Below are 25,470 nucleotides of genomic sequence, written 5' to 3'. Positions count from 1 at the left end.
ATTTTATTACGCTACTCTTGTAATATTTTTGTAGTGTAATTTTATTACTTTAGCTGTTTTTTATATAGTAATAACGTTATATGTATATTTTCGAAAATTCCATAGCGCCTTCCTTCACTTCGCTTTTTATCAATTTTTTGACTTTCTCTGTTAAACGCAATCTTACAAGTAATTAAAAATTAACTATTCTTTTCATTAACCTAATATAATTCTTGTTCTTTTTAATTTTTTCAATCAACTCATCATAATATTAGAATATTAGGGGCAACATAGCCGAACTTATTTTACCCGATATAACCGTTGAGTCGGTTCAATGAATTTTTGAAAACCGTCAAATACAAGTCGGTTTTGTTAAAGATAATTTCAAACCCGTCATAACTAAACCGTCACATTTACAAGATTCTCAACTTTATGAAGTAAACTTTATAGAGTATAAATAAAAGACATTTAATAATTTGAAGGTAATAAACTAATAATACTCTTATTTTATTTACTATATGATTTAATATAATAAAAACCTTACTTATACGTTTGTTTGAATATATAATATTGATATTATGGATTATATATTTTGTTGTCATGTCATGTCATTTTATTATTATTATTATTATTATTTTTGTAAAATTTCGTACCAAAGTTTTAGACTCAGTTACATTGTTTTGGTCACAGTTAATCGGCTCATAACCAACTCGATATAACCTTCAAATTCGATTAACCGAAAACACCATAATGGATCAGTTATAATTATAGTTATCTATTAACCGACATATTGGTTATGGTTATGGGTTTAAGCCAAAACCACCCCAAACCGACCATACACACCCCTAATAATATTACATCTACAATGTATCTTTTTAGCCAACTCATTATACATTTTTTTTCCTACATTTATTTCCTTGAACAAACCATTATTTATTTTTAGGATATTGGCTTTTAATACTCTCAACTTTCACCCGTTGGTTAATACCACTCTCAATATTCACTTTGTTACCTATCGCTCCCAACTTTCACCCTATTTGTTTTTGTCATTTCTTTGCTAACAGATCACTAACGTCGTTAGTGGAGATGCTGATGTGGACGTTTTTTTGCTTGAGCTGGCGTGCCTACGTGGAAAATACCCCTTAAAAAAAGAAAAAGCAAAAGTCACTCCTTGTCTTCTTCGGTTCTTCCATTTCCAATTTCACAAAGTTCAAATCTGGTTTGTAAATCCCTACTTAACATCATCAAAACCCAAATCATCAAACATGGCTCGAAATTCACTAATTCAAACCCTTCAAATCAATTCCTCAGTCACTTCCCAACATACAAACTTTACCTAATCCAACAATAAACCCACTTAACAATCTCCTCCCAAACGCTAACAAAATTGTACAGACGTTAGTCGTCTGTTAGCAAAAGAGTGACAAAAACAAATAGGGTGAAAGTTGGGAGTGATATATAACAAAGTGAAAGTTGAGAGTAGTATTAACCAATAGGTGAAAGTTGAGAGTATTAAAACCAATATCCCTTTATTTTTAACCGTTTAATTGTGGACTTCCAAACAATCAATACACAAAGATAAAAATGGCTTCGATATAGCTTACTAAATCATAGGCCTCTTAAAAAATTGCCACTAGCTTACTAAATCATAGGCCTTTTCAAAAATTGCCACAAGCAAATTACATTACAACCACCTAAAGTTGTTCTGTAAGAGTATAAGAAAAATGAATGTGTGTGTTAATACCATTAAATGGAAGGACCCCTGTTACTTTTTTTTTGAACGACCAACTAAGTAACGCCGGGTACTTCATACGCGGCCCCTATTGGTCAAAGGTAGCCCGAGCCGGCCACTATTCCGGACGGACGAAGCCCCTAGCGGTCCACCCTATTGAGGGATTCACCGGATAAAACCTGACCCCCACACCCGTCTAATGGCACGACAGCGAGGAGCCGGTAAAACCGGGTGAGATCAGGACTCGAACCCTGGCAAGCCAGGGTCATCCCTCAGATCTCCCATATAAGTTGGTAATAGTGAGGTTAGGGTTGCGTAGGTACGATGGGTGAGATTAGGGTTTTTCTTATTTCTTATGAACGGCGATGAGGGAGTCTAGGGTTCTTGTAAGTCTCGTCAGTGTTTATTTTAGATGGGTTGGGCCGAAGTACATGTGTTGATTTGGGCCCTTCCCTTTTAACATTTGCGAACTAATATTTTTTTTTCTTGTTTCATTTATGGTTTATTTAGTCAAATCCTAAGTATATTATTAACTTACTTACAATAAATAAAACTAAAATCCAAAATAAATATATAAATATTAGTTAGAATAATGTAAAACAACCTCGTAATATGAAAAATAAAAATTTTATTACGCTTCTCTTGTAATTTTTTGTAGTGTAGTTTTATTACTTTAGCTATTTTTTTATATACGTTATATGTATATTTTCAAAAATTCCATAGCGCCTTCCTTCACTTCGCTTTTTATCAATTTTTTTACTTTATCCGTTAAATGCACCCTTACAAGTAATTAAAAAAAAACTTTTCTTTTCATTAACCTAATATAGTTCTCGTTCTTTTTAAATTTTTTCAATCAACTCATCATAATATATTAGAATATTAGGGGTGTGCAAATAAACCAGCATAGCCGAACTTATTTCAACCGATAACCGAAATAACCGGTGGGTCGGTTTAATGAATTTTTGAAAACCGTCAAATACAAGTCGGTTTTTGTTAAAGATAATTTCACACCCGCCATAACTAAACCGTCACATTTACAAGATTCTCAACTTTATGAAATATCAACTTTATAGAGTATAAATAGAAGACATTTAATAATTTGAAGATAATAGAAGAAGGTAATAAACTAATAATACTATTATTTTATTTATTACATGATTTAATATAATAAAAACCTTATTGTTTATTTGAACATATGATATTGATATTATGGATTATATATTTTGTTTGTCATCTCATTTTATTATATTATACTATATATTAATTTTGAAGTTTCTTATGCATACATGGTTGTACGGTGTGATTGGTATGTTTTATATTTTGTACTTTGCTCCACGTGGACTTTACACGTGTGGGGTTTTGGTTTTTACTCAAATGGACTCTGCCACGATACTCTCTCTTGGTCTTAACCGACGACGAAACTCTGCCACCATCGTCATCATGGGTGCCGCTATGTTGAACAACCACCATCGTCATCATGGGTTCTATTTTCGATTTATGGCCTTTATGTGGCTGCCGCTGAAGCAATGACGGTTTCCTGAGCTTCGGCATGACGTATAGCTATTTTTGACCTTTTTATGTGTTTGTACGTTCCTTAAATGTCTTTGTTTGGAGGTATGTACACATTTAGTTCATGGACTGTAGCTGATTGCTTTATGGCTGTGATGATGCTTCAAGTCTTGGCGTGGCAACTTATGTTGCAGCCATTGTGCGGACCTGAGCCTCATGTAGACTGTGAACTTACATTATTTATGTTATCATGAACTTACATTATGTTGGCAATGAATTACTATAGCACATGGAATATTTTGATAACAACGTGTGGTGCCTTTTCATGATGTGTTCGATGAAATGCGTCTCTGTCCGTTTGGGTTTTAGAAAGGTTGTGAGGGTTTTCTCAGCCTAGGTACGATGCACATAAATGACTTTTTAATTCAAAATTTTTTTATGCTTTGATTGAGAGTCAGTAGTAGTTGACCAATGTTCGGTTGCTCTTGGTTTCTTATTTAATCAACTCTAGATGAGGCTCTCACTATTGACATTCATTGTCGCTTTAGCATCTGGACTTGCAGCCATTTTCATCCACATCATTGGTGTTTCTGAGCTATGTCCTGATGTGGGATGAGCAAGGTTGGTTTCTTTCTATTGTTCAATTACCAAATTGTGACTCCACGGTTGTCTTAGATTTGTGGCGCTATTGTTTTGTTGATGGCGGTGACAGATTTATGATGTGTATGCGGTGTTGTTGTTTTATGGCTGCCAATTGGTAGTTGTTTACCTTGCACGTCTATTTTCTCTCTCTATATGCTGTTGCCAGCGGTTTTCTGGCCGTCTATGGCAGCAACGGACGGCGATCGGTGGTTTGTGTGGATGGACGGGTTAGTTTATTCCATTTTGCCTGGCAATCGGTGTGTTCTCTGTTAATTTGATCGTCGAGACCCTACGTGTATTATCGGTAATCACTAACTACTCATCGTTCTTATTTTTCATGGATACCGTTCTTAGGTCAAACAAATTACATTATTTTAACGACGCGTTTGAATTTGTTCTTGCAGTTAATGGAGGTCCCAATTTTGATTATGGTAATACACTTTCTTTCGAAATTGAACAAAGACGAGTGGTTTATTGCTAAAGTAATTCTCTTTTCTACGGGCACGAGAGCATATACTATGTAAGTTTTGATGTTCTTTTGGTATATTTATATGTTGATCAAGTGGAGCGTCTATCTCTGTTTATGTGAGCTGGTGTAGGGGTGTTTTGCAATACCAGTGACATAAATACAACCCGAATCGACCCGTCAAGAGATAAAACATTTAGAGAAAAATCGTTCAGAGTTTGACCCATCAGAGATAAATGCAACCTGAATCAAGCCGTTAAGATGTCAAACATAACCCATATCTAGCCGTTAGAAAAACAAATTTAGCACGACTCCGAACTGTTAGATAAACATACGTGAGTTTGACCCGTTAGATAAACCTTACCCGACCTTTTCTAAATTTTTTTTGCAATATAATTGGGCCAACAAAACTTTTTCGGCGTAAATAACTATATGAAGATAACGCTTTCTGATTCTATTTGTCGTGGAATTAACAAAGTGAAGTGGCAAACTGAAGGCATACAAACTTCTTTGAAACACATTATTTAGGAATTAAGATTATTATATAAACTAAGATTCATGTATACTAGGCCCGTTTAGATTGTTAAGACACCATAACATGATCCGTTCTCACATTTTGCCCAATCACTCCTGATCTTATAAATGGTGACAGTAGTCCTTGGCATTCAAGAAATAGTGAAATACTATTTGTATGCTGAGCAAAATACTAATAATTTTAATATGAAAATTACATATTAGTTCTCTGATTGTAATGATATAATGTATTTTATCCAGATCATTGTCATGCCTATGTCAATACTGAACACGGTTTTGTTCCTGTTGATGATCATATGCAAGTAATTACAGTTTGTTGCTGCACGTGTACATGGGGTATCATGTAAATGATAATACCATGTTGAACAACTCAGTGGAAAAGATCATGTCCTCAACCATTTGACCGAGGTTGCCTCATGCATCTTGAGATCAGTATGGTTGGAATGCCGAGGTAAAAGTCTTCATTTCATCTATCCACCTCATGATTATGAAATCAGTTTGAAAACAGTCACCTGGGTAATTTGGTTACCGTTGAGTCGACTGAACACACTTTTTGCCATTTCTTAAATTCATTATGTGATTTGTGGCATTGCCCAATTCTGAACTTTGCAGCCTCATTTAAAGGAGAACGCCAAAAAAGAAGAGTTTTAAGACTTGCCGGAGCAAAAATTGCGTGGATGTTGCAAAGTGAATTTCAGAAGTGTGTGGTGAGTTCTCATGTAATTTTTATAAAACATATTGCTTACAAAAGATAGTTACCTATATGCTCCGACTAATTTTGCTGTAAATGTTTACCTATTTATTAGTTAAGGAAATAAAATTATTCGAAACTGATAGAACATGTACAGATGTACTTATATGTTGCAAATAGATAGAATTAGAAATATAAATGTGGGGTTTCTGTGTGATTCTTACAACACATAAAATTATCTTTGTTTTATGATAATTAGAGATGTATATGTTATCGTTTATGAATTGTGAATGTTATTGTTTATGAATTGGGGAAATATAACTATTTGAAACTTGAAGAACATGTACTTTTGTGATTTTAGAGGCATAATGCTTTACATGCTGCAATTCAAATAGAATTGTATGTAAAGCCTTAATTCTAAAAGGATAAATAAGATTGTTTCAAGCGTGTGTAGTAAATAGTAAGTAAATATTATAAGAGCAGTAGTGTGTTCTTGCTTTTGTTATTTATTGTTCTTGCTAATGGATGTTTCAGCTACAAGCTATCAACAGAAGAGACTACTGCAAAATTACACTACAATTTCCCACTAATAACGTCCCTAAATTGGTAGGTTTTTTTTAAGTTCATATTCTTATATGTTTCTATCAGCAATGGTATGAGTTGCTTTACTGAGATTGAGCTATTATTGCTGTAGGTAGTATGGTAGCAGCGGTACAGTGCAACTTTACTATCGATTGTTTACCGGGAAACATGTATCTTTTTCCTTCTTTTTCTGTTATGCTATGATGATCCCTTATTTAGAACATGTCGGCTTCCTACTTCCCTTTCACGTATGTTGTAACACCCCATTTTATGAGTATAAATATATAAATATATATATATAAAAATTATGTTTCAAGTATTGCCAAGCAAGTAATGGGTAAAGTAACTAATTGAGATATGAAGTGTCTAGACGAGCAACTCGTATTGTAAGATGCCCCTAAATGATAATGATAATGATAATGATAATGATAATATAACGATATAATAATAAAATAAATAATGTTGTCATCAAAGTAAAATGAAAAGTAAGAGACAATTGTAAAGAACATTTAATATAATATAATAATAATTGTAATCTATAAATACACTATATATTATTCAACAAAAGAAATAGAAATCATCGTTGTCAACTAAAATCCATGATAACCGACTCATGAAAGTCGGTCAACAACTCTAATATGTAAACCTTTTTGGTTCACAAACATTCAGTGTGCTTTCCCACCTCCCTTTCATGTATGTGCTTTTAGGATTAAAGAACAATACCTTATATATTTGTATTAGTATAATACCTCGAGTAGCTACAATGATACCTTGTCCGATTGATTGAGACTTTAGTACACGAATCCAAAGTTCGGCCTGAACAAGGCGAGACTTTGTGCCATCGTGTAAAGTTTTCGATCTCATGATTGTCGTTAAAGCTTATCGGTTTATATTAATACAAGTATGTACTACACTAGGTGCTTAATACCAGGAAGCTCATAAACAGTAAACTTGCAAGGTGAGACATTCGAGTTTTTGTAACACTCACATTTACGTGAGACAACTATTTTTCCGACATTGTCATGATGATTTCAAAACTTATAAAACTCATGGAAAATGGTCTAAATGTTTACAAATATATTTTTAAAGTATTTTAAATACATTACAGTGATTAAGTCTCTGTAGACTTACGGGATGGTTACTACTGGTATTGTGGGGTTTTGTATACAAGGTTGCCTACTGGGCTATTACATGTTACTCATTGGACAAGTGTTAGCCAATAAGTAATATGACCACAGTCACAGATACGGTCGAGTGACAAGTACCTTTCGGTAATTTGTAAGCAGGCAGATGTAAAAACATCTTAATGCTGTAACTGTAAATATGTGTCATTTACAAATGAATGTACTCACCAGTATTTCCTGCTGATAAAATATTTTTAAAAAATGTTTCAGGTGAGATATTAAAGACAAAAGGAATGATGCCTGCGGGCCTTCCAGCTTAAATAAGTGGCTTATCACCAGAATAAAGAAACATGTTTTGTAAATTAGGGTTATCCCTATAATACATTTGTAGATTTAAATATGAATTTTATCCTAGTTTATGAAATGAAAATCATGGTGTTTTACATTCTGATGATTTTTCCTAACTACGGTGCTGATGAATCTTTCCGCTGCTAAATAATAAACACCGATACCACCACTCGCGTTCACGGCTCCCTTCCCGGGGTATGGGTAGGGGGCTGTGACAGAAGTAGTATCAGAGCCACTGGTTTAAGCAACATGGTATTTTGATATTACATGTTCTTAAACATAAGAGTTAGGAAATCAATGTTAATTATACGGATAGGATCCTAACCATACATGAATATTAAATAATGAGATTTCTTTTGAGTTCGTTGTTTTATTATTTCTAACAACATGAGTGACTTAATAAAAACATTCCAAAATCTATCTATTACCAACACGAAGATGGAAATAGTAAAAACCCAATAAGTGACGAACCCATATTGTTCAAGCTTAAAAACCACTAGAACCAACATAATCCAAAAAAAATAATAATAATAAATAAAAAATAAAAAAAAAAAAATAACTATGATTGGCAAAGAGGAAAGAGAGTTGTTACTACAACCACACAAGCCATAAAGAGCTATACATACAATAATATGGTAAAAGATAAATATATGTTTAGCCGAGTGCGAAATATTCCAACCTGCATACAACGACATCAATGTAGGGATATCTATCAACCCTCTATCCCATAACCAAACAATTGAAAACCGAAGAACTGAAAATTTTCCTAGTGAAAATACGAACGCATCACAGCTAGAAGATGAGAAATCCATAATATAATATATAATGTTTATTATCGTATTTTCTTTATAGATAATATATAAAGTGTAAATATATTATATATATAAAGATGCATATAGACATGAATAAAATAAAAAGACGTAATGATCGACAATTTTGATATATTCTTTGTTTATATGCTAATTTGCTATTCATAAGAGAAGATAGAATTATTAAGTTATAAATTTTACTTTCAGTAAATCTAGTTGGACTCCATGTTATACTAGGAATGGACTGGTTAGCAGCCAATCACGCTTGAATCCTATATAACCAGAATTTTGTTGAAGTTCGTACGCCAACAAAAGAGACGATTACAACCAACGGAGATAAGGCTTCTAGAACTCACAATGTTTATACCTGTAATAAAAGCGTCAAAACACTCTAAGGAAGGCAGGCGTAGTATATTTGATTTCGGTAATCACTATCGCCAAAAGAAATGAGTTAAAGAAAATTCCGGTAGTATCGGAATACTTTGACGTCTTTCCAGAAGATCTACCTAGACAACCACCTGATCGTGAAGGAGAGTTTAAATACATGTAACCACGTAAATTGCTAAAACACCATATTTATTAGCACAAACAGAAATGTTAGAATCGAAAAAGCAATTAGGGTGTACACGAACCGAAGCGGACCGTACAAGAAACCTGTTTGCGTCTATCTGTTAAGCTTTTGACAAACAAACGGACTGTTCATAGACACTTTACCAAACGAAATTCATGTCCTTGTCCATCCATTAAGAAATCGAGTTTGTCTGTGTCCATCCGTTAATATTGTAAACATATGTTAATGGACAAACATACTATAATGACATTAATAGACAAACAAACATATGAACATTAATCAACAACGAACACTAACACTAACAGACACTAATGGACAAACATAAACGGTTACATATTAATTTCAAACAACTTCACCTACAAATTTGGAATTATATCATATATCCAAATATAATTTATACTTAATATATTAACATAAAGTGGATAACTATAAGAGACATTAGATATACAAAAGTGTGATTAATAACAAAAACAAAAAAATAAAAAAATAAAAAAAATAAAAAGATAAAAAAAATCCATAATTAAATTACAATACTAGATAACTCTAAAACTTACAATACCGGACGAACGTTATCGGACGTTCATGAACACTATCGAACGGACTTGGCCCTTGTCTGTGTTCGTCCATTAAGCTTACCGAACAATTTTTTTTTTTTTTTTTATGTCTGGAAAAAACATAAATGAACTTCTTGCCAAACAGACGACCGAACATTCGTCGGAATTCCTGTTCGCTTACAGCCCTATTTATTATGAAGGTATTTATGAGGCTCATGCCAAAGTAAAAGCTATCGCTAACTGAGAAATTCCTAAAACTCCTACAAATATTCAAAGTTTCTTAGAATTTATAGGCGCTTCATATGTGAAGTTTGAATAGGAAATCTAATAAGTAAAAAGCTTTTGTAACTTGAAAACAAAAGTTTGCATTGCTAGAAGGATCTGAGAACTTCACAATTTGTTGTGATTAGGATTTGGATGTATAAATGCAACATGAATAGAAAATAATAATTGCTTATGCATCCAGACAATTGAAAAAAATAAAAAATAAAATAAAAAATGAAGAGAATTACGCAATGCATATTGAAGCGCTAATTTTGCCTTAAAGCTTTAGAGACATTATCTATATGATGGTAAATTTTAAATGCATTTTTGGGCAAAAGAAGCTTAACTTGAAGTAACGACGCTGGATGGAAAATTTTTTTTTAGTAACATAAAGGTTAACCTAATGTAGTAGCAGATACTTTAAGCCGTAAGCATCATAAGAAATCAAAACGAGTACGTGCTCTCAGATTAAATATGCAGATTGATTTAATATAACAAGTAAGAAGCATTCATAAAATAACTATTACTATTGATACTAAAATATTAAAAGTAATGATAAAGGAACTAGAGAAAGGTAATATTGGAATTTGGAAATTCCAGAAAAGAAGAATCTGGATACCTATCCAAATAAATCTACGAGAAAGGATTCTCGAAAAAGTAAATACACAATGTATCCTGAAAGTAATAAGATGTATCAAGTGAAATATATGAACATTTCACTTCAGGTATTAAATTTAAGGAAATGTTTGGTAAAAATAATAATAATAATAATAATAATAATAATAATAATAATAATAATAATAATAACAATTAAGAATAAAAATGATAGCATCTCAAGATTTGACAATCGAATACGGGTTCCTAGTTTTGGCGGAAAATAAGATATGATATTAAATGAAGGTCATAAGTTTAAGCACATAGTACACTTTTGTAGAGATAAAATGTATAAGGATTTAAGAAACGATTATTGGTTGGGAATAAAAAGATCTATCGCAAGACACGTAGAAATGCCTTACATGCCTAAAAGTCAATTTGGAGCATTGGAAATCATCTAGTTACCTACATAAATTCCCAAGATTGAGTCATGTACACAATGCTATTTAGGTGGTCATGTACACAATGCTATTTAGGTGATTATCGTTAGGCTAACCAAATCAGCACACTTTCTTCCTATCTGCTAGGACTACTACTACTACTACTACTAATAATAATAATAATAAAAATAATAATAATAATAAAATTAGTCAAATTGTATTAAAGAGATAGTAGTTTCACCTCGAGAGTTTTAGCAAAATATTAGATGAAGCTAGGAACTGAATAAATTTGAGCACCGCATACCATTCCCTGATTGACAATTATAGTTGAATGAACTATCAGTAGAGGCCATACTTTGTTTTAGTATAACCGACTTTGGTGGTAGTTTTGGAACGACCATCTACCATTGTTTTAATTCTCATACAATACGAATTACCGCATCAACATTAAGGCATCACCCTATGGGGCGACCGTTATATGGGAAGGAAATGTAGAACTCCGACATGATTGGACGTTTTAAGGAAAAATAACTTATGTGGACCTAAGATCTTTTAGTAACAACTGACATTATAAAGAATATCAAAGGATGCATGGAAAGTGCACATTATCGCTAAAATAGTTATGTAAATCAAAGGCGTAAACCCTTAGATTTTCAAGTAAGGGATAAAATGATGGTAAACATATCATCTTTAAAATGAGTAATACGACTTGGAAAGAAAAGAAAACTCAAACCCCGATATATTGGACCGTTTGAGAAAATGGTCAAGAGTTTGGCCATTGGCATACCGAGTAACACTTCTTGAAAGGTTAAGCAAGATACATAATACATATATCATGTGTCTAACCTGAAAAGTGCTTAATAAACAAAACACAATATATATCCCATGAGAATATACATATAAATAAAAAGTTAAAGTACTTCAAAGAACCATTGTCAATCGAGAATAAACAAACACGAAAGTTACATAATAAAGAATTTTATCTACTAAAATAAAATAAAGTGAAATGCATGGTCCATACATTGACATAGGTTGAGATAGATGAGGTAAACAAAAAGTACATTCGATTCTTTAAATGAAGAAATTTCGCGGACGAAATTTATATAAGGTGGGGAGAGTTGTAACACCCCATTTTATGAGTATATATATATATATATATATATATATATATATATATATATATATATATATAAATTATGTTTGATTTTTGGGATTTGGTCTCTATTGTATTTGCAGCCTACTCACCTTTAAATTCTGTTTAATTGTGGCTTATTTGGGCAACGTTGACTTTATTTAGTCAAAGTAGAATCATACTGACAATACTGTATCTTTAAATGCTTTTGTAATTTTGGTGTTTGGTTGTTTCCTTTGTTTTGGCTACCTTTTTAGTTCCGTACGTTAACGAATCGAGCTTGTTCATGTTAGTTCGTGTCCGTCTGCTAATTTTCTAAACTGATGCAAATGAATAATAGTGGACGCTAATAGATACTAAAGTATTAAATATTAAAAAAAAATAACCCCAACGATATTTTGAATACCCTTTTAAATATGAACACCCTTTTGGATATGTGATCAGTACACTAAAACTTTTAAAACTCTCAAAACAAACTTGAAGCCAAAAATATGCACATTTTACTTTCAGATCTTCAATATTTACCCGTAGCTATTAATTTGTTACACAATAGTCCTGAAAATACCCTTGCAAACAGTTAATATACAACTATTTGCAATATTCAGATTTATGATTGAAAATGCAAAGTAGACTTTATTTAGTCAACGTATGTTTCAAAGTCAACTAGATCAGTAGTTAAATAATAAAGGAAACTGAACTGCAACGTTGACTATATTTTGTCACAGTAGAATGCATATAAGAAAAGGCCTACTGACTTGACTGTATCTTTAAATGCTTTTGTAATTTTGGTGTTTGGTTGTTTGCTTTGTTTAGGCTAGGTTTTTAGTTATATATTATTTGGTACATAATTTGTTGTGCAATCTGTTGGCTTTGCGTTTTCATTATGCCATCTTACTCTTATCATAACTTATGTTGTCATTTCTTTATTACAGCATGTCAACATCAACACATACGTCTGTACCAAGGCAGATTTACCCCCTCGCTTCCTTGAACCCGTATCAAGGAAACTGGACCATTAAAGTCCGTGTCACGTCTAAAGGGCACATGCGTCACTACAACAATACAAGAGGTGAAGGCTGCGTTTTTAGTGTGGAGCTAACCGATGACGATGTAAGTTTCCGTTATCTCGATATTCCTTATAACTGATTGCACAAAAACAGATATTCTAACAAATATCTTTTCAGGGTACTCAAATTCAAGCAACCATGTTCAACGCAGCTGCAAGGAAGTTTTTTGAACTCTTTGACATGGGCAAAGTTTACTACATATCGGGAGGATACTTAAAAAGGGCTAACAAACAATACAATCGTGTAGACAATGATTATGAGATGACCTTGAATGAAAATTCCCAAGTGGAGGAGGCACCAATTATTATCCCTGAACTGAGGTTCAGCTTCGTCCCAATTGATCAACTAGGACCATATGTATAACAAAAAGAACTAATTGGTATCAAAGTTTAAGTGTTCAGTTTTCATATTTTCTTTTACTTGAAATTTACATTCTTCAATTGACCCACTGCAGATGTTATTGGTGTCGTACAGCATGTATCATCAACAATGAGCATTCAGCGGAAAGCTGATAACGAATCCGTTCCAAAACGTGACATAACTATAGCCGATGACACGTAACCCCACTTTCTTTAGTTCCTTTAACAGTTATCTCTTCTCTAATATGTACGTCAGTTTCGCTTGTTGATCTTTCAGGATGAAGTCAGTGATTGTATCTTTGTGGGGGCCCCTTGCCACCGGTATTGGTAGCAAACTACTTGACATGTTTGACGCCTCACCAATTGTTGCAATCAAATCGTTAAGAGTATCTGATTTTGGAGGTAACCCAAAAAACCAACCTATGTATATCTTAAATGCACATCCTTGCATACCACGTTTAGTTATGTCTTCCTTATTTGTTGTTGATTATTTGCCTCAGGTTTAACATTGTCGACAATCACCAAAACCATCATCGAGATAAACCCGAACAGCCATGAGTCACAGAAACTAAAAACCTGGTATGCTTCAGAAGGAAGTGTCGCGACCTTTGAATCTGTTGGGTCCACTTTCAGACCTGGGCATACAAATGATGCCCCATCTCTGATCGCGTGGGACTTGAGTATATAACCAACAATCCGTCTTTGGGTGAATCAACGGTAATAGCTTCCGACAACCTATCACCTAAAGTGTCACAAGTGACAACAATGTCATCCAACATCATACCAACTTTGACTTATTATGTTAGCCTAACAATGACATTTGTCTTGCAGCATGTATATTACACTACACGTGCATGTATGAGTTTCATCAAGGATGACCAAGCCATGTATTATCGCGCCCGCAAAACTTGCAACAAGAAACTTACCATCAATGTTGGTTCTGTTTACTCATGTGGAATTTGCAGAAAAACACAAACCGACCCTAACTTCAGGTGTGTGAAACTAGACGATTACTACTCGAGGCCATGACGTCCATATTTAATTGGTTTACATCCAGGTATGTTGTGTCAGCCAAGTTCTCAGACGCCAGTGGTGAAGCTTGGATGTCTCTTTTTGCTAACGAGGCAGAAACCATTATAGGCTGCTCTGCTGCTGACCTTGATATCATGAAATCAAAGGTAAATCCACCTGACACAATAAAATAAATACTATTTTAAATAAACTACGAATACAACTTTAATAGAACAACCCTTGTAAAATGTGTCAAAAATTTGCATCACGCGATATCACATGTTATGCCCGCCTCCAGCATTCTAATTCACCTTTCAAATGTTTTTAGCCTGATGGAAGTGCACCACGTTTTCCGTGTCATGGTTGCACCACGTGCCTACAATAATGACAGAAGACAAAGGATTACTGTGAAGATTGTCAGTTTGGTGGATTATGCAGGTGAATCTAAGTACCTGCTGAATGAAATATCTTCAACGCAATCTTGAGAAATACCTGTTTCTGCATTTCCGTTTTAAAAAATAAACTCGTAACATGTTGGCCCTACCATTGCTATCATGCTTCGTTAGTTTTAATTCCATTTGTTGGTTACGTAGCTTACAAAAAGATGCTTCCCATCAACTTGGCTGATATTTATTTAATATGAATACTTCTTTTGCTTAGTTATTTTTAGCTTTTAAATTTGCCCGTCTGTTTATTTAGAATATGAAAGAATGCTTTTTTCCCAAATTATAGTTAGCTGATGTATAAACGATTTCAAATATGGTGTATCAAAATGAAACGGTTCAACATATGAACGGGTAAAATTACGGGAAAACGAAATTCAACAGGTCAAAATACGTTGCATTAAAACGAAACGGGCCGACTTATGTCATCTTAACCTGAAACGGGGCAAACTCTGGTGTACTAAACAGGTCAAACCATAGTCAATTAAATCCCGGGTGACTTATTATCAACGGTCGCAACACTTGAGCTCGTGCGACCCTCGACCATCTTTTTATATAATCCAAACTCACGTTAAAATCCCGACTGACTTAGTATGAACAGCCGCAACCTTTTTATCAGCTTTTTCATAAACTGCTTATAAAGAATAAGAGTCGTAACTAGGGGTGCAAACGGAAATAAACAAACCTGCTCGTCATGATCTAAAATCACAATAATAGAATACATTGATGGCTTGGATTGTTCAAACCTGTAACATTATAAACTAATTTCATAATTAATTAAATGCAATTTCTTTGACTATTTGGTGGATATAAAAAAATTGATGTTATATTGTTATATCATGTTGGCATGTATTTTTGTTTTTTTAGGTACAGGTTTTTGTGACAATTGCTGAATTGAAGGCTCCAATTGAATATTACCTTCCTACATCATTGTGCAATCAAGCTCCATTAAATCAATTTTCAGTTATGAACAACCTATTAATAAGCAATTGAATGCTATTCAAAGGCAAAAATGAATTGACATAAGGACTCATTGCCACACCTCTCCTATAAGTATGGCAAGTGTTTGCAGTCAGGTTCCACCCCAAACAGTCACGTCCCCCCCAGTATCTCACAAAAGCAGGTACGTTTTCATTCTCTCCTATTTCTTTTTAAGTATTCGGTTAAATTGCACGTATGGTGTTGACTTGAAATAACGCTAGCCTCAACTCGGCACAACTCAGCATACGATTTGATTGTTTTTTAGTTAACCAGTTATAATGTTACACATTTCATTTTTAAATTGGGTTTAATTGGTGGATTATTAGTTTTATTTTTCTTAGGTTTTCATTGCTCCCTTCATACTTTCTTTCACCAACACACCAACCACTGTTATATCCCATGCTTGTTCCCCTTTTGTTCTTCATAAGTGATATCTCTATGTGCACAGTTATAGGGACCCATCTGACCATGCCAGACCTAACAACTGAGCTGATTGTCTTTTGCATACTGTCTTGCCTCTCGGCAAAAGATGTTGCTACCTGTAAGAGTGTGTGCAAGCAATGGCATGCGCTACTATCAACGCCGGAGTTTGAAATGGCGCACTTCTCCCGTTTGTTTCTTCCAGATAATCAACGAACATTGTTAGCTCGTGATTCTGACTGCGCAATTTACATAATGGACTTTGAAACTGCAGAGTGTGCGCTACAGACTATCATACCATACCCATTCGAACACGGCGTTACAAATGTAGCTATGCTAGGGCATTTGGATGGTTTGCTATGTGTTTGTTTACGTGACACCAAAGAGTTGGTTCTTTGGAACCCGACGACTGCTGCATACAAATGCTTAGCCAACACTGATGGCCAAGGGTTGTATGAAGACATTACAGATGCGGTTGGCTTTTACAGTGTCCCGTCTAACGACTACAAGGTACTGCATCTAAAACGACAATTCGGCGTCCTTTCAGCCCACATTTACTCTAGGCATTCCGGAAGTTGGAGAAACTTACACTTCCAATGCGATAACGAATACGCAAAGTGTGATTACTATTGGTTACCTGGAACTGTATGTGGCAACAACTTGTACTTCACGGTTTGTGAGTGCTGGATTGTTGGTAGAAATGTGGTTATTGGGTTTGATACGATAACGGAGCAGGTGATCGAGATACCCTTCCCTTCAGTACCACCATCAGGAATTTTCCAAGCCATTTTGTCAACCGTCCATAATTCCCTTCATATGCTTCTTGCAACTGGCATGCAAGACATGACACTGCAACTCTGGTCACTAGAAGGGGAACATTGGGTCCAAAAAATCTCATGTCCACCAATCCCTCCAATACCCTTATCAGTGTGGGTAAACATTACACACTACATGACAACTGGAAGGTGGTTTGTTATGAGCGGTGCAAGGAAGCTTTATGAATTCCCGGATGACATCAACCCCTTAACCCGTTTCTACCCAGTGAGTTGGTTTCGCGGACATATGGGAGCGGTGTTTGTACATACGATTATCTCACCAGCTATTTGATTTGCATCTGTTGCCTCCTGTCAGTGGTTTACATCACGTTAATTTATTAGGCTATTACATGTTACCATGAAACACATGTCACCCTTTAATGTCACTTTCATTTAATAAACATGATATTCATAAAACTTTACTGTCATGTATGTCATTTTTATAACCCTTACCTGTTTTGCTTCTTCTTGTTAATCTTTGTTTTTAATCTACACATGATAGTTATATCTTTTTTGTTTTTCCCGACCCTAGATTTGGTGGATACATATATGCAAATTCAAACATCGATTGACTGCAATGTCACATGATAGCACACTATTATATTCAAACAAGACACTTGAAGCACCAAACGAAGTAAAATGATTACAAGTCAACTACATACTAATAAATTCCATCTATGCTTAATGAGAAACAAAATAACAAACACAGATGGAATTTATTAGTATGTTGTTGACTTGTAATCATTTTACTCATCATTTTACTTCGTTTGGTGCTTCAAGTGTCTTTTTCCATACTATCCTATTAAAAACATGATCCTCGTGTGAATTGGTAGTCCACTTTGAAGTTTAACAATATCGCAAATGTAATTTTGTAGGTTTTATAAAACTTCACCATCTGACCACGACCCAGATCAGGACACACGGAACAACTCAAAATGAGTAGCCAGTATAAAAGAGATAACCCTGACCCAAACCATGCACGTGAGTTACGTAGTCAGCGTAACAAGAGATATCGGGCTTCACTTAAGTTGAGGAACCAATTGAGCCCCACTGGAGTGGCCGGAACAAGTGGACCATCAACGCCCCTGGTTACTCCAAGCCAAATGGATGCCCCAACACTAGAACAACAAGGTTAGTACTTCCTTAACAACTTTTAATAATCACTTTATACTAAGGTTGCTTGTGCTAACCACACCCAACTGTTTAGGTGACCAGCAACCAACACAACCACTCCAGTGTCAGCAGCAATGTGTTAGTCATGAACCACGAGAAGAATCGATTACCTACACCACCCATCCAGCCACCTACCCTGACAACGCAACTACGGATGCAACGTCAACATCTGCCTCAACTAACATTGTGAATCAAATCCAAACGACAGTTATTGCCGAAGGTTATTTTCCACATATCAACAATACATGCAATGAACTTAACCAGAGCTAACTTTTAACTCACTTTACAGGGATTGCCAGCGGTGCATTAATGACCACGACAAACACAAACGGCGACCCCTACAACTTTGTGTATGATGGTATACCCGCAGCCCATCGTCTACTAAAGGACAGAAGTCCTTGCCACCACTGTGGCGCGAAGCTTCTACAGTTTGAGTTCCCAACATTTTGTTGCATGAATGGGAAAACGGTGTTGGCAGACACGTTGATACCTCCTGAACTACACACGTTATTCACCTCCCAAGATGACGTTGGCAAGGTTTTTAGGGAAAACATCCGAGCTTACAACACAAACTTTGCTTTCGCATCAATGGGCGTGTCGTTAGATGAGACGGTGAACAACATGAGATCTGGCGTGTACACCTTCCGTGCACATAAGGGAATATACCACCACGTTGACCAATTGGCGTGATGGAACACCCAGGTACTTACAGCTGTATTTCTATGACTCTGACACGGAGCTTCGCCATCGGCTCGAATGGCCAAATCTAGATCGCACAATCACAGAAATCCTGACACGTGCCCTTTCTGAGAATCCATACGCCCTGACTTTTCGAAGGCTCGCAGAGTTGGGTCCCCTTGACAATTACAGGGTCACTTTAAATGCTTCAATAGAGCTGGACCAGCTTGTTTACAACCGTCCCACGACATCAGAGGTAGTTGGTATTTGGGTAGAAGGAAATGACAACATAACGGCTTTTAACAGAAGCATCGGCGTCTATGGCAGGTCTGACTATAAACAAACAATTCAACCTCATTTCGGTTGCTACGACCCACTGTCGTACCCCCTATTCTTCCCAAATGGAGAGTCGGGATGGCATCCGCGCATACCCCGTCATGGAATAGCCCTTACGGAAACACCCACCAATGTAGGCCACCTATATGACGACACAGAAGGTACACAAATGTCCTCCCACACCCGCACACAACGAAACATTTATTGCTTATAAAATACCATATACTGACTTTTTACATTATGTTACGCAGAAGCACCAGAAAACGGCAATAGGAACACAGTTACTATGAGAGAATACTACTCCTACAAATTCCAGATCCGTCCAGGTGAAAACGCATCCTGCTCGGTGGCAGATTGACGCAACAGTTTACAGTGGACGTATACATCGAATTGGAGACGTCACGTTTACAATTCTGTCAACACAACCAAACACGAATAAGAGCCGATTTGTACCAAGGAATTGTTGATTGCGTCAATGCTGGGGACGTGCGCCCAACCCAGGTGGGCAAGCGAATTGTGCTACCCGCGTCTTTCATCGGTGGACCTCGAGACATGAGTCGCAGGTTCCTCAACGCAATGACATTGGTACAAGACGACGGAAAACATGATATTTTCCTCACCATGACATGTAACCCACACTGGCCAGAAATAAGTGACAACTTGAAACCAGGACAGACTGCACAAGACCGTCCAGACCTAACTTCCCGTGTGTTTCGTGCTAAACTCGAGGATCTTAAAGAAAAACTTTTCAAAAAACACATCCTCGGTGCAATCAAGGACCATGTCCACGTAATCGAATTCCAAAAGCGTGGCCTACCGCATGCACATTTTCTACTTGTAATGTATCCACACCACAAAATCCATACCCCAGACCAATATGACACATGTTTGTGTCGAAATTCCTCACCCACAAACGCATCCTATCTTACATAATCTTGTGGTAGCACATATGATGCATGGACCCTGTGGCCACCTAAGAGTAACCAGCCCCTGCATGCAAGGTGAGAAAAAAACATGTCGGTTTCGTTACCCAAAACAGTTTAACGAAAACACAACCAAAGGGGAGGACTCGTATCCATTGTATAGACGAAGAGACACGGGGATACAGGTAACCGTTAGAAACTGCACGCTAGACAACAGATGGGTTGTCCTGTATAATCCAAAACTCCTGATGATGTTCAACTCCCATATAAATGTTGAAATCTGCTCAAGTATCAAATCAGTTAAATACCTATACAAATACGTGTATAAAGGACACGACAAACAAGTTATACAAGTAGACCAGGATGCCCATGACACCGTGATCAATGAAATCAAACGCTATCAAGACGCCCGGTACGTCTCTGCCCCCGAAGCATTGTGGCGTACATTTTCCTTCCCACTTTCCCAGATCCACCCACCAGTTTTAGCGTTGCAATTGCACCTACCGAATAATCACATGGTCAGGTTTACAACCAATGACATAATGTCAGACGTCGTCGAACGAGAGAGGGGGAAAAAAATGCTCACAGCCTTTTTTGAGAAAAACCAATCGGACATGTCGTCAAGGGCATATTTGTACAGAGATTTCCCAAAGTTCTTCACATGGAATGGTAGATTAGGGCGTTGGAATCGTCGTACAAGAAAGACACAAAGAGGGCGAATTGTATCAGCAAACCCAGCAGAAGGTGAACACTACTACTTAAGGTTGCTTCTTACACATGTACGGGGCCCTGCCTCGTTCGAAGACCTTCGCACTGTTAACGGTGTCCAACACACAACGTTTCGCAAAGCGGCTCTTGAAATGGGATTAATCGATGACGACACAAACCTCTCATAGTGCCTAGAAGAAGCGGCTGTATTCAAATTTCCAAAGGCCCTACGACGATTATTTGCAATCATTCTGAAATTCTGCCGGCCAGGAGATGTCCGTCAACTATGGACGACCCACTATGACAACTTGTCTGAAGACCACCGCCGAAACTCCCAAAACCACTCTCACATTCAGGATATGGTTGTAAACAAAATTGGTGAGTTCTTGCATTCAATGGGGAAAACACTGCAAGACTTTGACCTGCCACGCATTGCGCAACCGATGAACTTCCAAACAACCGTACAATGTGAAATACAAGAAGAGTACGATATAGTTGTAGACCCGTCGCACCTCCAGACACAACACTCCCTCAACTCAGACCAGAAATACGTGTTCGACAAAATTATGACCCACGTCAACAATGATCTGCCTGGGGTATTCTTCGTCGACGGCCTGGTGGAACTGGGAAAAATTTCTTATACAAGGCATTGCTAGCCGAAGTTCGGTCACGAGGCCTGTTGGCACTTGCGACAGCCTCCTCGGGCGCCGTAGCAAATAATATGCCAGGTGGACGAACCGCACATTCAAAATTCAACATCCCAATTCAGTTAGATACCAACTCCACATGCAACATACCCATCCAAACGGGAACCGCTGCGCTAATCAGATTAGCTAGACTAATCATATGGGATGAGGCGTCCATGGCCAAACGACAAGCGATAGAAGCCCTACACCGCACAATGCAAGACATTATGGGCAGCACCCTCCCATTCGGTGGAAAATTAATGCTAACGGGTGGTGATTTCAGGCAGGTGTTACCGGTCGTTAAGCGTGGCACGAGAGCACAGGTCGTAGATGCTAGCTTCCGAATGTCGCCTTTGTGGTCGTCAACAGAGAAACTTCGTCTTTCTATAAATATGAGAGCACTTAATGATCCATGGTTTTCAGAATTCCTTTTACGAGTCGGCGACGGAACTGAGGAAACCACAAACGGCAACTTCATTAAAATCCCCGATGCCATGACCATACCATTCACCACAAATGATAACTTTATCAGAGACCTAATCAACATCATCTACCCCTCACTTGACAGCAACACACACTCCCCATACTACATTAGCTCCAGAGCAATCTTAACAACCCGAAATGACAGTGTCGACGAGGTTAACAATTACATGATCAACATTTTCAATGGTGATGAGCGCGTCTACTATAGTTTTGATACAACTGAAGATGACCATCACAACCTATACCCAGTTGAATTCTTAAACTCACTAACTGCTGGTGGATTACCCCCACATAAGTTGCGCTTGAAAATAGGATGCCCAGTTATCTTGTTACGAAACTTGAACCCATCTGATGGGCTATGCAATGGCACAAGACTGGTCTGTAAGGGATTCCAACCAAATGCGATTGACGCTGAAATAGCTGTAGGCGATCATGTGGGCAAAAGAGTTCTCCTCCCAAGAATCCCTCTAAGCCTCTCAGAGGAGGACATGTTTCCCTTCAAGCTAATAAGAAGACAATTCCCAATTAGACTAAGCTTTTCCATGACGATAAACAAAGCCCAGGGTCAAACCATTCCCCATGTCGGTATTTACCTACCAGAACCGATGTTCTGTCATGGTCAGCTATACGTGGCTTTGTCAAAAGGCACATCAATGGAAAACACGAAAGTCTTGGTGCACCCATCCAAAAAAATCAAAGCAGGAGGCGTTTTCACCAATAACGTTGTTTATCGAGAGATCCTCCTAGACCAATGACATGTGAACACTTACTACCGCCATGTATGAATACTTTCTAACTTTATTTTAATAATTTTTTTATGTTTATTTATATATGTGTGAATAAATTGCATATATTTCACAGCAACAAACACCTACATATTAAATAAAAGAGGGGATTTCACATTTATTGTTGATTTAGACATCTAGACTCATCTTTAACTTAATTTTAAGTTTCGTGTTTTTATAACTTTGGGTTTTATATATACCAAAACAATATACGGTATATATATTTCCTATGCATGTTGGTGGTATACTATTACTTCATAGGGAAGTAATTAATTTATTTCATCTTATTTTTTTAGCCTCTTCCTTGTTTGACTATGCTTTTAGCTCTGTTAAACACATATTATTTAGATTATTAGTATTAACTAAACCCGTCTTTTGTTGATTATACAGTATTCATTCCCATCATCATGTGTTGGGGAAGCTGGAAGAAATGGAGCACCAAGTAGAACAAAAATGGGCACGGCACACTTGCAGAGCGACCCCGAGACCTGATTTTGCCTTCTGAAGATGATTTTCCATATGCTATACGTGTCAATAGCACCATAACAGAAACTAATGGATCTTCAAGGTATGGCATTTTTAAGGGTGTTTTATTCGTATAGGAAATACTAGATATGGATAGAATACTTGAATTTATGTATCTCAAATGGTTCAAATTATAACCTTTTAGATAAAACTGTAACGAGTCAAATGGGTTGAAAGTTGGCCAAATTCTATTATCTCACATTTCAAATGGACATTTTTTAACATTTATACTTCTTTTTGGTGTATGATGATGTGACAGCATGGCATCAGTTTTTGGGGGATGCATTGCGACAGTTCTGTTGCAGGTATAGCAATGGGTATGGTTCTAGACACGGACGAATTTGGGGGAGACGGGTCTCCACTTGTTTTATCTGACATAACTGGATCACAGGAGGCTTATGGATATATGGACTTTAAGGTAAATTATATTTTTAAAAAATGGTTTTTGAGTTATCATAACGGTTATGAAATTACTTAACTTTAATGATGTAGGTGGCTGGGAATGATGATGGAGTAACACCATTTCAAATGGATATAAAGGTTATTTATTCTCTCTTTCTTGAATTTGGGTTGTTTTATATCTTTACAATCTGGTTTTTTACATTATAGGTAGGTGGAATTACTTTGACAATACTGAAGCAGGCTTTACTGCAAACAAAATAAGGGCGAAAGCGTATTCTTGGTAAATATCAAACGCATAATGTCAACGTATCTTTAAATACATATGAAGAGACGTGGATCGACTCACTGGTAGACGATCTACTTTCCTCGGGTGTGATTATACTATTTCACCGATGGTTTTCTTGGATCTGTGTTCCTCCACCTACAAAATGAACAGCACCGTCAACTTACCCCTCAGAAAGGGACAGAAGGGTCCTCTTTGGGGTAACCCTCCGGTGTGAGAATAAGTATTTGTGAGAGAAGATAATAATATCAGAGTAAGGAAATCTGGAGAGTATTGCTTAATAGCTGAATACTCTGTGATTTGCTGTGATTGTGTGAGTTACTGGCTGTAACTGTCTGTGAGTGAATGTAATTGAATCTGATTGAATGTGAATGAATGTGTATGAATGTGTCTGAATATCTCTCCTTGTGGAGTTGATGCTGTACTTATAGTGCTAGGGTTTCCACTGATTGGGCTCAGCCTTGTTGGCCTCCTCCAATTGCTCTGCGCCACGTGTCCTCTGGGACACCTGGTGCTTTCTCATTGGTTATAATCACGTGGTAGCACATGGGTTATGCTGAGTTGTCCACCTTTCATTTGGTAGCTGTCAACATCAGCATATTCTTATTCCTTAAAAAGATACCTTCTGGAAGGCTGTCTGACGTGCACAATCAAGGTTGCCCTAATCCTGATTTGGATAAGGATGAGGTTGATTATGTGCATGTGTGATACGCGCCTATCCTGAGGATGCGCGAGGTCTTCTCTTTATTCTCACGCGCAGATGTTTCATGCGCAGATATGATATGCACGAGCATGTGATATGCGCCATGCGCGGATGCGCCACGCGCATATGTGATATGCGTGAGCATATGTGATGCCTGAGCATCTGTGGTGCCTGGGCATATGATGCCTGAGCATGTGTGGTGCCTGGGCATATGATGCCTGAGCATGTGTGGTGCCTGGGCATATGATGCCTGAGCATATATGATATGCGCCATGCGCATAGGTTTTGGCTTTGTGCCTTCGTAATGTCTTGATTTCAAGCCTCTTGTCTGTATCTTGTGGGTTGACCCGCCTCGCTCGGTGTTGAGGCGGGTACATACCTCTTCAAGCCCCCCCAGTCTAATGTGTGTCTTGTCTCGCGCGAGCGAGGTAAGATAGATGTTAGACTAAATAGTTTTGCTCTTAGTAGGGGTTTTGTCTTTTTCTTCTTATTATTCATCGTTGCGCGAAATTCTATCCTTTTAGTTAAAAACGAAACGTCCCTGAACGTGCTTGGCTGTTGCTGACATGCGTCAGTGATGGAGACGTGTCAGGCCTTTCGTGTGCTCGAGGTGCTACAGTTGCCTTTCGTGTCCCCTCAAATAGTGTCAGGGACACGTGTCGCGCTCGTGTTGGTCCGTACCTGCGAGTGGTGGCGCGTGCACTCTGGTGGCAGCTGT

At 37.0% G+C, this 25,470-nt stretch overlaps 3 protein-coding genes and 1 pseudogene across 4 annotated transcripts; all 4 read left to right on the top strand.

Annotated features, from left to right (window-relative positions):
• The first annotated feature begins 12,897 nt into the window (after positions 1–12,897).
• Positions 12,898–14,940, top strand: LOC143548350 (replication protein A 70 kDa DNA-binding subunit B-like; annotated as a pseudogene). Its single transcript, XR_013137937.1, has 8 exons — positions 12,898–13,081; positions 13,156–13,417; positions 13,493–13,595; positions 13,675–13,799; positions 13,898–14,114; positions 14,229–14,389; positions 14,455–14,593; positions 14,720–14,940. The product of XR_013137937.1 is annotated as a replication protein A 70 kDa DNA-binding subunit B-like (transcript).
• A 1,360-nt stretch (positions 14,941–16,300) lies between these two features.
• LOC143548365 (putative F-box protein At3g16210) lies at positions 16,301–17,359 on the top strand. Its single transcript, XM_077039552.1, has one exon. The coding sequence runs from the start codon at positions 16,301–16,303 to the stop codon at positions 17,357–17,359; it is 1,059 nt and encodes a 352-aa protein (XP_076895667.1).
• A 3,360-nt stretch (positions 17,360–20,719) lies between these two features.
• Positions 20,720–21,073, top strand: LOC143548364 (uncharacterized). Its single transcript, XM_077039551.1, has one exon. The coding sequence runs from the start codon at positions 20,720–20,722 to the stop codon at positions 21,071–21,073; it is 354 nt and encodes a 117-aa protein (XP_076895666.1).
• A 674-nt stretch (positions 21,074–21,747) lies between these two features.
• LOC143548363 (uncharacterized) lies at positions 21,748–22,809 on the top strand. The gene has a single exon (XM_077039550.1). It carries the CDS (start codon positions 21,748–21,750, stop codon positions 22,807–22,809), a length of 1,062 nt encoding a protein of 353 aa, XP_076895665.1.
• Positions 22,810–25,470: the final 2,661 nt, after the last annotated feature.

The sequence above is a fragment of the Bidens hawaiensis genome, unplaced genomic scaffold (assembly GCF_021521415.1).
Source record: "Bidens hawaiensis isolate Kalapana, Puna unplaced genomic scaffold, B.hawaiensis_p1.1 tig00015059_1, whole genome shotgun sequence".
NCBI lineage: Eukaryota > Viridiplantae > Streptophyta > Magnoliopsida > Asterales > Asteraceae > Bidens > Bidens hawaiensis.
This window is presented reverse-complemented; position numbering and strand designations above follow the sequence as displayed.

Coding starts and splice junctions, on each gene's coding strand:
- LOC143548365 (XM_077039552.1), top strand. CDS start 16,301: ATGCCAGACCTAACAACTGAGCTGATTGTCTTTTGCATACTGTCTTGC.
- LOC143548364 (XM_077039551.1), top strand. CDS start 20,720: ATGTCAGACGTCGTCGAACGAGAGAGGGGGAAAAAAATGCTCACAGCC.
- LOC143548363 (XM_077039550.1), top strand. CDS start 21,748: ATGGCCAAACGACAAGCGATAGAAGCCCTACACCGCACAATGCAAGAC.